At 45.1% G+C, this 12,512-nt stretch overlaps 1 protein-coding gene across 1 annotated transcript in view; it reads right to left on the bottom strand.

The window, feature by feature from the left end:
• The window catches only part of DPP3 (dipeptidyl peptidase 3), a 118,231-nt gene that overhangs the window by 34,483 nt on the left and 71,236 nt on the right, over positions 1-12,512 (bottom strand). Inside the window, exons 10-11 of the mRNA XM_029613091.1 lie at positions 12,295-12,489; positions 10,549-10,661 (exon numbers count right to left, since the gene is read on the bottom strand). Coding sequence (XP_029468951.1) covers positions 10,549-10,661; positions 12,295-12,489 — 308 coding nt within the window. The remainder of the gene's footprint in view (positions 1-10,548; positions 10,662-12,294; positions 12,490-12,512) is intronic.

The following is a 12,512-nucleotide window of genomic DNA, read 5'->3' on the forward strand; positions in this document are numbered from 1 at the left end:
CAATTTTGGCCAAACCAGGACGAGACCCCTGGAGTGTGGATCATACAGGCCAATATCTTTGATCAATATTGACTTGAAGATACTGGTTAAAATAATGGCTAATCGCTTTAATAGAGTAATGGCAAAGATGATACATTCTGATCAGGCGGGCTTCATCCCGGGGAGGAAGGCTGCAGACAATGTAAGAAAGATTTTGGACTTGCTCTGGTGGGCTAAACATCAGCAATTCCCTGTGCTACTATCCATAGATGCGGAGAAAACCTTCGACATGGTACATTGGCCGTTCCTGTTTAAAACCCTGGAGAGAATGAATTTTGGCCCTCTATTTAGGAACTGGTTACACAAATTATACAAATTAATGATAGCCCGAGTTAAAGTCAATGGTGTTTACTCAGCTCCTTTCCCAATCCAGAGGGGGACCAGACAGGGCTGCCTTTATCCCCGCTACTCTTCGCGCTGTTTTTAGAACCCCTAACCATTAGAATCAGAAGCCAGTCCACAATCTCTGGTATAAAAGTAGGGGGAATGGATTATAAAATGTCACTCTTCGTGGATACTATATAAAAAGAACCTATAACTGTGAGGAAAACTAAATTACAAAAAATATACTCACATTGCTCACTAAATGGTGGACTTATGGAAAAAATTACTGTATTTATCCAGCAACCATCATACTGCACAGGGTTCCTGGAATTGAGCCTGGTAACCCGTTAGAGCTTAAGAGCTTCTTCATGTTATGAGCTTAATCATCAGTTGCTTTGGAATGTAAAGTCTCTTATTAAGCTAGGAATATATATTTAGCTTATAAGCTAGTGAGATACTTAGCTTATAAACGTTGACCGAGATGTCACTTCTCTGTGATGAGTGCCGCGTTGTACTATTGCCGGGAAAAAAGTTCCTTTCGGGTACGTTCTTGTATCGCCCGTGTAGGGTTATTAAATAGACGTCATGTGACAAGGTCCTCTTCGTGGATGACATCCTATTTACATTGTTGCAGCCTCAGCAATCCTTGCTGGGTGTGGTGGAGATGTTAAAAGAATTTAGCTCTGTATCTGGATTTCGCTTTAATTTGATTAAGTCAGAGGTGTTAAACATCTCATTACCACCAGATCAGGTAACCCCCTTTGAAACAGCAATATCCCTTTAAAGGAAGACCTTTTTATCCTAAATTATACCCCCTTGGTTACTAAGATATTTCGGGACTTAGACACTTGGGCCCATTTCCCGATAGCATGGACGGAAAGAATAGCCTTGATAAAAATGAATGTCATTCCAAAATTCAACTACCTTTTTCAATCCCTGCCGATACATATTCCAACAGTAGTACTGAAATGCTGGCAAAAAAGATTGTTTGCATTTATTTGGATGACGAGACCATCAAGGGTAGCAAGCAATATTATGTATAGACATAAGTTAAGCGGTGGATTGGGAGTGCCCCAGCTTCGATGGTACTATGTAGCTGCTCAGTGTAGTGCCATCTTTTCTTGGCATAAGCGAGGCGAGAGCCCGAGGTGGGTGACCATTGAATAAATGACATTGGGTGATATGCCAATTCAAGCTCTAATTTGGAAACCTCGGGAGACATGGAGGGTTCAGGGCGATGTCCCCTTGCCCTTCCAAACCACACTCCTCATATGGAAACAGTGGAGACATCTCTTAGTGGGTCAGCGAAGGTACTTTGCCAATACCCTTTTGTTTCATAATATGAGGTTCAGTCCAGGATGGGACTCGTCCCTTTTCGAGGAATGGAAATCTAAGGGGATAATTTCCCTGGGAAAAGTATGGGGTCCGGAGAGTCTACTGCCATCTGATCAACTTAACGCCATGTTTCGTCTTGGGCCCATTGCCATATACCCCTATTTACAATTACATCACTTTATCAAACGGGAAGCAATAGGGGGGACCTTGCGCTGGGGAAATCGCAGTTTGCAGGTTGGTGTGAGCTGGCAGATCGTGTCAGAGGGGGACTCTCCAAGATTCATGGTCTTCTTCAGAGGGATCCTGATCATAAACCTGCATACATCCTGGCCTGGGAAAAGGATTTAGGCAGGATCTTATCGGAGGATGAATGGGATCAAATATTCATGTTTACTAAACGGAGCTCAGCTCAGCATTGCTAACGGAAAATAGTTATAAAGTATTATTTCGTTGGCACTACACTCCCTATAGGCTTTATAGGGCTCGTCTCTGTAAAGATGATCTATGTTGGAAGGGATGTGGCCAACGGGGGACTTTTATACATATGTGGTGGGAATGCCTCAATGTGAGCCGGCTGTGGAATGAAGTATCTGATCTTATTCAACAAATCATGCAACAACCTATACAGCTCACACCTGAAAGGGTGTTATTGAATGCCTCTGTTGATTGTTCAAGGAGTGAGGGGCTGTTGGTGCATCAAATTTGTTTGGGAGCTAGATGCATATTAGCTGCTGCGTGGAAGCAGCCCGTGGTGCCCTTCTTGGAGATGGTACTATTGAAGTTAGATAAGATGAGTGCGTTGTATCGGATAACTGCTCGTAAGCATCATGCACTTCCCAGGTTTAAGCAGGTATACATAGAAACAGATATGGAACCCATATCTACAATGGAGGGCTACCTCGCTCCCTGTAACCTAAGTGAATGAACATAGACTACATTCAATGGACGCTCAGTTTTCAGAGCCCTAGTTCGGGGACAGGACGGTTTCCTGTTAAATCTTGTCAATGGGCTACTCACCTGAGACCTCGAAAGGAACACACAAGGACATTCATCTGGGTATTAAATGAGAGACTGTTTTTATTAGACTGTATACATGATCGATTATCTTGCAATTGTGGAGTTATATTCATGTTTACATGCTGTAATGTTATCATGCTAATATTTGTTTCAATAAAACATCATTTACAAAAAAAGAAAAACACTGCTAAGAGGCTTATGCATAAGCCCACTAAAGACAGATGAACCAAAATTAAGATCCCACTGAAAAACCAAGGACCTAGGTCAAAGATTTTACACCCTTGGAAAAAAATGAGAAAAGAATTTGGGTGAAAATGATGAAACTCTCTATAACAGGAGAAAGCAGCCACTTAAAACTTCAGAGAAATTTGGGATCAAACCTGAATACAACCCTCTCTGAAAAAAGGCCAAAATGTTGAAAGTATTTGATCGCCACAGTGATACAGATCACTTTCTGCATCATGCTTCAAACAGAATTAGACTCAAACATAAGCAAGCGAAATGGTATTCTTACGGGCTTCAACAGGGCAAGTGATACAGAAAGGAAATATCCCTTATTATGAGAACCAGGCTGTAAGATAAATGGAGCTGGACCCGCCATGAAAATCAGACCCTTTATTTAGACCTTGATTACCTAGGAATCATATCAGAGCATCAACATGTAGTCTCACAAGATCTGCATGCCAAGAACAACTTAGCTAACCCAGAGCGATTAGAATAACCCTCAAAGATTGTTTCATTATCTTTCTAAGATCCTCATTCTCAAAAGTCAGGGAAGAAACCCACACAACAGCTGTATCTCTCTAACCATGGCTGGACCAGAATGTCTATCCTTTTGGAGCCATATTTCCAGTGATAACTGAAGAACCAGAGGGCCTTGGCATTCTTATGAGTAGATGTTAGGCCCATGTATGGAGGATACCATTGATCCACTATTTTCTTAAAAGTCTCCAAACTGAGCTCCTACTTTCTGGGAACCAACACATCTCTGGAGAGAGAGATAGACTGGACATTCTGCAGCCCTGCAATATATGCCATAGAAATTGAGGAAGATTTTGCTCTGCCCATTGAAAAATAGAAAGTTTGTTCCCTAGACTAGGGAGGAGGAATAGCCTAGTGGTTAGAGCAGTGGGCTATGAACCAGGAGACCAGGGTTTGAGTCCCGCTGTCGCTCCTTGTGACCTTGGGCAAGTCACTTTACCCTCCATTGCCTCAGGTACAAACTTAGATTGTAAGCCCCTCTGGGGATAGGGAAATACCTACAGTACCAATGTGATATCTCAGATCGAATGTTGGTATATAAAAATATAATAAATAAATAGACTCTAGGTGTCTGTTTGTTCACATAAGCTAATACTGTGGCACTGTCAGAGAGAAAGAGGACAGCTGTTTTCTTCACCAAGGACAAGAGAAGCAGAGGAGGAAATGCAGAAAAATAAATCTGAAGGCCCAAGTTTCTAGCCTGTTGATGGGCCATGAACCCCCCCTGAGCAATCTGGTCCTAGGAGTGGGCTCTTCACCCCAACAATCTTGCATCTGTTTTGAGGAGCACCCACTGAGGAGTTCTAGACTCATTCTCCTCAGCACGTTTAGTGGCGTTGTTCAAGAAAAGAAGTTTTCCCTTCTGACCCTGGGAGGGATAGCCCTGAGATTGAGGAGATCAGTGAGACAGATGAAAAAATTGAAGAGGACATATCTGGACATTAAAGAGGTTGCCATGAAGCCCACGGCTACAGATAGGAGCCCTCTGAGCAAGAAATTTCTCTACCTGACTCACAAATGGAACCACTCTTTCTTGAGTCAGATAGGTTTGGCCTGCTTTTGCATAAAAAGACAGATTCCAGGTATTACGGAGACTGGGAAGAAACAGAAAAGTTGATTCCCCAGCCTAGGCTTCCTAATCTTGCACAACTCTGTTGAACACCATAAGGTAGGGCTAAGTCCCAACAGGAAAACCTTATGGTGTCCAACAGAGATGTACAAGATTAGGTTGCTTGGGCTGGGGAATCAACTTTGCTGCTTCTTCCCAGTCTCCGTAATACCTAGGATCTGTCTTTTAAGAAATCACTGAAGTGTGGATGAACCACAATCCATTCTTTTTGTAAGAAAGCTGCCACCACTACCATTACTTTGGAAAGGCTCTTGGAGCCATGGCAAGATCAAAATGGGAGTGCCCTGAACTGAAATGCTTTTTCAGGTTACAAAAATGGAAGAAGCTATAATAATCTTCCCAGATGGGAATATGGAAGTAAGCCATGGAAAGATTACAAGGGGAGAGAAACTCGCTCTGCCGCACAGTCACTAAGACAGACCGGAGGGTTTTCATACTGAAATGGGAAATGCGAAGACTGCCATTTACTCCTTTCAAATCAAGGATGGGTCTTGTAGGAACCATCCTTCTTTAGGACTACAAAATAAATAGATCATGCCCCTGCACTTCACATAGAACTGGAATTGCTGCTTGCAAATGCAGAATATACTCAATTAAGAACAGCCTTCCTTCTGGTGGGTGAAATGTATGGAGAGATTATATAGGCATTGGTAACTGAAGTGGAAAAACTAGGGTGTAACCGTGAAGATATTTGAAACTAATCCTGGTAAAACTGCTGAAGGCAAATGTCTATAAGCACTCCCAAGGAGAAGAATCACCGACCTTCATTAGGTGGAACAGCTGGACACAGTGGAGCCAGATGATTCTTCTCTTGGCCTTATGGCCACTTGAAAGGACCAATTTCTTCTTCTGAAACTGAATAACTGGGAAGTTGACCACTTCTCTGCGATTTTGCTTCCCCTAGGTCCTTTATGAGTTTGTATGAGTCCTCACCAAAAAACAGTATCTCACTTGAAAATAAGCTTCCTTAGATGGGCTTTGGAGGAAATATCTGCCACCCAATGCTGTTGCCACAATAGCCTTCATGCTGCAACCGACGAGAATACAGATCTAGAAGAGATCCTAGTAAGGTCATTTAAGGCGTCTTTCAGGAAAGCATTACCAGAAACCAAGCCATCTCCTGCCTTTCAGTGAGCTGCTATATCCAGTGCAAGTGCCTGAGCTACACAGACTTCACAGATAGTGATCTTCACCAATAAAGTCATGGATGAAAAGACATGTGTTGCAAGCGAAGCGGTGGACCCTTGGGCCAGCCTAACGGAGTGAGATGGTGAGAGAGGAAGAACACTCCGTTGTGAAGACGTAGGCCGGGAGGTCGTGCCAAGCTTAACGTAGAGCTGAAGTCTTCACCCTGGAAGCCCTAAAACCCCCCGGGAGGAGCCCTTGAGGTCTCGGACCGCTGGGACTTAGGTGATCAGAAAGAATTGAAGAGACGTCTTCACCCTGGAAGCCCGAAGACCCTCCGGGAGGAGCCCGTGAGGTCCCGGACCGCTGGGACATAGGAGATCAGAGAGAGAAAGATGGATGAGACTAACCTTGGTCGAGACTGGTGACAAGTGTGAAGAATCAGAAACAGACCGTAGACAGGAACCAGGAAAACAAGCTGGAAATCCAGAACTGGAACTGAGACTGAAGATCTGAAGCTGGAGCTGAACAAATTCAGTAAAATGTACCTACAGAAGATCCTGGCTAAGCAGAGTCTAAACACAGCAACAAGCGCCAAGCAGAAACCTTGTTGCCAAGCAACTTGAAACAGTCAGATGCCAGGTTTAAATATCTACCGACGTCTGATGTCACTCCCGGGGGCGGGCCGTAGTCCAGCGAGAAAAGCAGTTAAAACTACCCCTCCTTACGCTCGTGCGTCTAGGAGGGGAGGGACCAAGTCTCGAGGCTCGGCGGCGTCTCCCTCTTGGAGATACCGCCGCGAGGCAGGCCGAGCAGGCCCAAACAGCAGCGGTGCTTGCCGGTGCGCCGGAATAGGAAAGGCACGCTCGAACCCTGGACCCCGCAGACGAAGCCTTGGCGGCGCAGGTAAAGGCTCGGTCACGAGACTCGCGACCAAGGCCGCAACAGCATGTTTCAATAGAACCTAAATCTTTATAACCTAATGATTTTTAAGAGGTGTGCTATCTATTACCATCCACCAAAACCAGGGAATCCCCCAGCAGTATCTGAAAAAAGGCACTGTTTGGCATCTGGTGGCAAAAGAATACAGCTTGGTGAAACCTAGACACCTGTGAACTATTCTCTGGGGATTCCTACTCCATTAGGAGCAAACCCTGCATTTCTGAATAAAGAGGAATTCCTTGCAGAATAGGGTCGTATACTGCCACTATGGCAAGGCATTTGGTGAAGACATGGGGGGGCTGATTTTGGCCAAACGACAGCACACATTTTTGGAGGTGAAGCCCTCCCACGACAAAACTGAGATATTTCCTGTGACAATGGAATATCTCTATGTGGTCAATTTTCCCTTAAAATTTTGAAAGACTATGTGCACAAAAATGTTCTTTTTGTGCAACTTTTTGTAAACCAAGTTCAAATTTGTGTGCTGTGAGCCAGTATAATGGAACTATTGATATTCTTGTGTGCGCTATGTTTTGCTAAGTGTGCAGGGTTCACGCCTTTGTGCATGCAGCTTAAAAGGAACAGTGATGTGGGTGTAAGCATCCTTTATATCGAGAGCATAGCCAGTCCCGTTTTTTTTAGAAAGGGGAATAAGGGCCCAAGGAAACCATCCTGAACTTTTCTCTCTTGATAAACATGTTCAAGGCCTTTAGGTCTAGAATGGAATGGAGTCTCCCTGCTTTTTTTCAGAACAAGGAAGTACTTGGGAGTAGAATCCCCACCATTTTTCCCCTGGTGGAATGGATGCAGCTGTAAGAGGGAGGAGAGCTCCTTTCGCAGCAGTTCCTGATGAGATGAGTGACCTCAACTGAGGTCTGGTAAGTTGATGTGGCAAAAATTTTCAACAGATTTAATCCGTATCCTCTTCTGACAATGCTGAGGACCCATGCTTCCAAAGTTACATTGGACCACCAGTTCATGTACAGCCGCAGTCTGCCTCCCTCAGGAAGGTCCTCGGCACTGCTACTGGGATCTTGCCTATGCTCTCTGCGATACAGTCAAAATCCCATCCCAGGTGTTGAGTGGGTTGCTGTCTGGGACTTAGGGGTCCACTGTTGCTGTGGACGGGCATATGGGGCATGCTGCTGTCTCTTCTCCTGAACTATTGGGTACCTCTTGGATGAGGAGGCTGGGTCTGGAGTGCCAGCAGAGAGCTGTTGCATTGTTGCACAATGTTCATGGATCTGTGCGACCGCCTCCTTAACTCTGTCTCTGACAAGACTCTTTCCTATATACGGCATGTTACTGAGTCATTCCTGGACCTCTGGAAATATGGGCCCTGCAGGCAGGCCTAGTCTACAGGCACCAATCCCCACAGCAGAGATTTTTGAAGCTGTCTCGAAAAAATTGAATGTCAAACGTCCGATATGTTTTCCACACTTCAGACCCTTGCTACCAGTAACTAGAGGGTATCTTGCTGCTTTTGAGGAAGCTGCTCTTCCACCCCATGCATTTGCTTCAACATTCTTGTATGTATTAGTCCATGAAGAGCTGGTAGGAGGCTATGCAGGCATTGAGAATTGCTCTTTGAATATCTTCCTACCAAGAGTCTGCAGGGTCCTGGACTCCTTCCCCTGGGGCACTGAAGAGTGTGCCCTCTTGGCATTCTTGAGAGCAGATTCAACCACCACAGATTGGTACAGCAGCTGTCTCTTCTCAAATCCGAGAGTCTTCTGGACAAGATAAATCGGTTTGGCCTTCTTGTTGATGGGAGCCACAGAGAGGGAGTTCTCCCACATTCATTTGTATAACCTGAAGGACTTTGTGGACTGGGACTGCCACAACCTCCTTACGGGGTTCCATGAACTAAAGGTTGTCCAGCATCTTGTTTCTGGTCACATCCTCAGTCTGTAAAGTAAATGGAATGGACTCTGCCATTTTGACAAAACCTGTGAAAGAGAGATCCTCAGAAGGGGACTTCCTTCTCTCTGGTGGAGGAGGGGGGGGGGGGGGGGTCAGAGGAGAGACCCGTTGGCTCCTCTATTTCAGAGGGGTTACCGGAGTCACAGCTGTATCTCCATGAGTACTCAGAGTCTGATTCTCTCTGGTCTTCCAGAGGCGAGGATTCTTGAGGTTCCTGATTCTCAGCCAAAGTTCTGAGGGAAATGCTTTTGGCTGTTTGGGAATGTATTCTTGATGGCCCATGAAAGCTTCCTCCCCCACGGAGCTGGAGATCAACAGCAGGGCAGCATTCTCTGACTCAGATTCCTCTTTGGGAATCAACATTGGCCCCAGCACCAGTACCAATACTGGTACCTCACTACTGGGCAACCAAAGGGAATTGAGCAGCAGCTAGAAAAGAGTTGGTGCTTAGGCTCTGAGGCCCTGCAGCACTTTCTCCAAGGCCTGATGGATCTTCTTATCCAACTCATTCTCAAAGATAGCTGATGCCAACATCGACTGGGAGGAAGAAGGGGTGGCCAAGCCTTCCTTGGCACCGAGAGAGGTACCAGAGATTGATAGCAGGACCACAAGAGACTGTTACAAACCACAGGACTTTAGAAAAGCTGAGCTCTCCTTGCCACATTGCTGCTTGGGGGGAGGGGTTCTCGGCATGTGCCAGACCGTCCCAGCATCAGGCATCGATGGAGACAGATGTTTCTTTGGCTTCCCTCGATGCCGGTGTTGAAGAGGTAGAACACCTTGCTTTCTTCAAGTGGGAGGAGCCAGAAAATGGCCTGGCTCTGGGTTCCCTGATGGCCATCAGCACCGAGGGAACTGACAGTCCCTCCGATGCCACTGATGCTACTTCTATTGCTGCAGCTCTGAGATCCCTCGATGCCGATGATTCCAATGCCAATGCCAATGCCAGTGGATCGGTCTTCCGGTGCCCAAAGTGTTTCTCCATCAATTCCAGTTGAGACCGGTTGCCCCTCTGGGTCATGGTCGCACATTTGCAACACTCATGGACATTATGTGATGCCCTCAGCCACAGGATACATCTATCATGGGAAACCATGATAGTCAAGAGTCCTGCCACACTGGGGGTATTGCTAGAGCTCAGTAGTCATATTTGACCAAAAAAGAATTGAAGCAAAATCAAACTCAATGGCGGTGGCGGAATGATACTTACTAGGCATCAACAGCGCTCCACTGTATAATTGAGAAAAGAATGAAAACTTACAGAAATGCGCAAAAAAACTACCTAGGAAACTATCAGGTAAGAACTTGAGAGGCCCTGTGATGAATGATTCAGCTGCCAGAAAAACCCCCGAAGGCCTAGGAGTAGAAGGAGATAGGCAAAAAAAACATGACCTGAGGGCTTTGTGGAAAAAGAAAGACTGAGGGGCCTGCATGTGGACACATGGCATAATGGCACGCGTAGGCATGCTCAGTGAGGCACAATCAACATTCTAGAAACTTTGACATATGTTTTCTAGGCCAGGCTCCATCAGATAATGTCACCACATGTGAAGACTGCCATCCTGCTTGCCCTCAGAGAAAAGGGTTTGGCTCCCATTATTCCAGGCCCTTCCACTTCGAGCCACAGGCACATCTCACGCATCCTCTTTGTTGAGTCCCAAAAGAGACACACAGACTCCCCTTCATAGCTGTAACCCAGTTGTGTGTCCCTGCCTTGTTCCTCCATGTCCCAGTTCTGCTCCTCTATACCCTGCTCTGTTCTCCATGCCACCATACTATTCCTTCCTGCTCTTCTGTGCCACTGCCTTGTTCCTCCCTTTCCCAGTTCTTTTCTTCACTGCCCCTCTGTGCTACTTCCCTATTCCAAACCCTGCTCCTCTGTGCACTTGCTCTATTCCTCCCTGTCCCTGCTCTGTTTCTCCCCTCTCCGACCTTGGCTTCTTGTCACTAACCTTGTCCTCCTCGAGAAGAAAAGTGAGCTTCTCCTTCTGAGTTGAATATGCCACAGCCAGTATGTTCCCAAGTGAAACATTCTTAAAGCCCTCTGTTTGCCGGATATCATCATCTGCAGAAGGCAACCACCCCCCCAGGGAAATAATTAGAAACAAAAGCAGCAGCAGGAGCAACAACAATACCAGCAAAAACAAAATCTAGCAATAGCAATTTCTTAAAAAATGTTTCAGGACAGAGGCCCCAGGCCAGGCTGTGACCTAAGGACATAACATGAGCTAAGGCATCTTTGATAGGTTTTGATAACACATTTTTTAGAATAAGTATTTTATTTTGAATTTTTGTATGTTTGTTGTGTGTATTTATGCATCATTATAATCTGCCTTGAAAGAGTGGTGAATAAGACAGAATATAAGAATTTTAAATACACACATACATAAATAAGATGTGCCAGCATCCTGTCTCCCACAGTGACCAATCCAGATCTCTAGGAAGTTCCCGGCAGATCTGAAAGAGTAGATCCATTCCTTATTCCTCATTCCTCATACCCAGGGATAAGTAGTGGTTAATAATTGTTTTGGACTTTTCTTCCAGAAACGTATCCAACTCCTTTTTCAACTCAGCTATGATCACAGCTCAATTGTGCGTTGAGTGAAAAAATACTTTCTCCAATTTATTTGAAATACTCTATCAATTAGTTTCATGGAGTGTCCACTAGTCTTAGTATCATTTGAAAGGGTTAATAACCATTCTCTATTTACCTCTTCCACCCCACTTATGATTTTATAAACCTTTAGCATGTCACCTCTCAGTTGCCTCTTTTCCAAGCTGAAAAGCTCTAACCTGTTTAGCCTTTCTTCACAAGGGAGCCATTCCAGCCCCTTTATCATTTTTGTTATGTATTATTTATTTACAAATATTTGATATGTACATCTTTTTTAGTTCCACTATGTCTTTCTTGAGATGGGATGTCCAGAACTGCACACAATACTAAAGATGCAGTCGCACCATGGATTGATACAGAGGCAATAGGATATACAGTTCCAATTAATTCCTCACCTTTTATAGTATTTGCTTTTTTGCCCATTGCCACACACCGGGTCAAGGATTTAAAAGTATTGTCCACAATAACTCTATGGGTAGTGACTCCTAATATGGAAGCCAGCATTGTGTACTTAGAGGATTATTTTCCCTATGTGCATCACTCTGCACTTGTCCGCATTACATTTCATCTGCCGTTCAGATGCCCAGGTCTTCAGTCTGGCAAAGTCTTTCTGGAGTTCCTTAGTCTGCTATGTTTTAACCACTTGGAATATTTTTGTGTCATCTGCAAATATAATCATCTTGGACTCCAAACTGAAAGCTGGCCATTTAAGTTACTTAACCAGATATGACTTATCCAGCTACGTTACAAGCCATGCCGCTGAATATCCGCCTAAAGGCTGCTACTTAGCCGGATAAGTTATATCTGTCTAAGTTAAACCTGCTTGTTGGCAGGTATAACTTACCCGCACAACTTATCTGGCTAAGGCTAAATATTGCTACGTAGCTGGATAAGTTATCCAGCTAAGTATCGCCACCCTGATCTGCCCACTATCTAGCTCGCTTTCAGCATCGGACCCCTCTCTATATGGAATCGGGTACTAGAAAGCATTGATGGAAAAGGGAAGTGGGAAAGCTTCAGTATTCAACTTGTGGAACCTCAGAGAATGAAAGGAAGCTGCAGCGGGTTTTAAACCTTCCCTTACAGTTGGGGATGTTGATCCCAGCAGGGATGCCGCTGCCAGCGAAGGTCAGGACGTCCAGGGAGGTAAAGTCTGGCTTCAGGAAGGAATCCTTCTCGAAGGCCTTGGGCCAGGGCAGCTCCTGCAGCAGCTCCTCAGCTGAGGCCACCAGATGAGCAAACTTGGCACTCATGGCTTTATTTACGATGGCCACGAACCCTGGAAGGAGACAAGACAGAGAG

This window comes from Rhinatrema bivittatum, chromosome 8 (assembly GCF_901001135.1).
Source record: "Rhinatrema bivittatum chromosome 8, aRhiBiv1.1, whole genome shotgun sequence".
NCBI lineage: Eukaryota > Metazoa > Chordata > Amphibia > Gymnophiona > Rhinatrematidae > Rhinatrema > Rhinatrema bivittatum.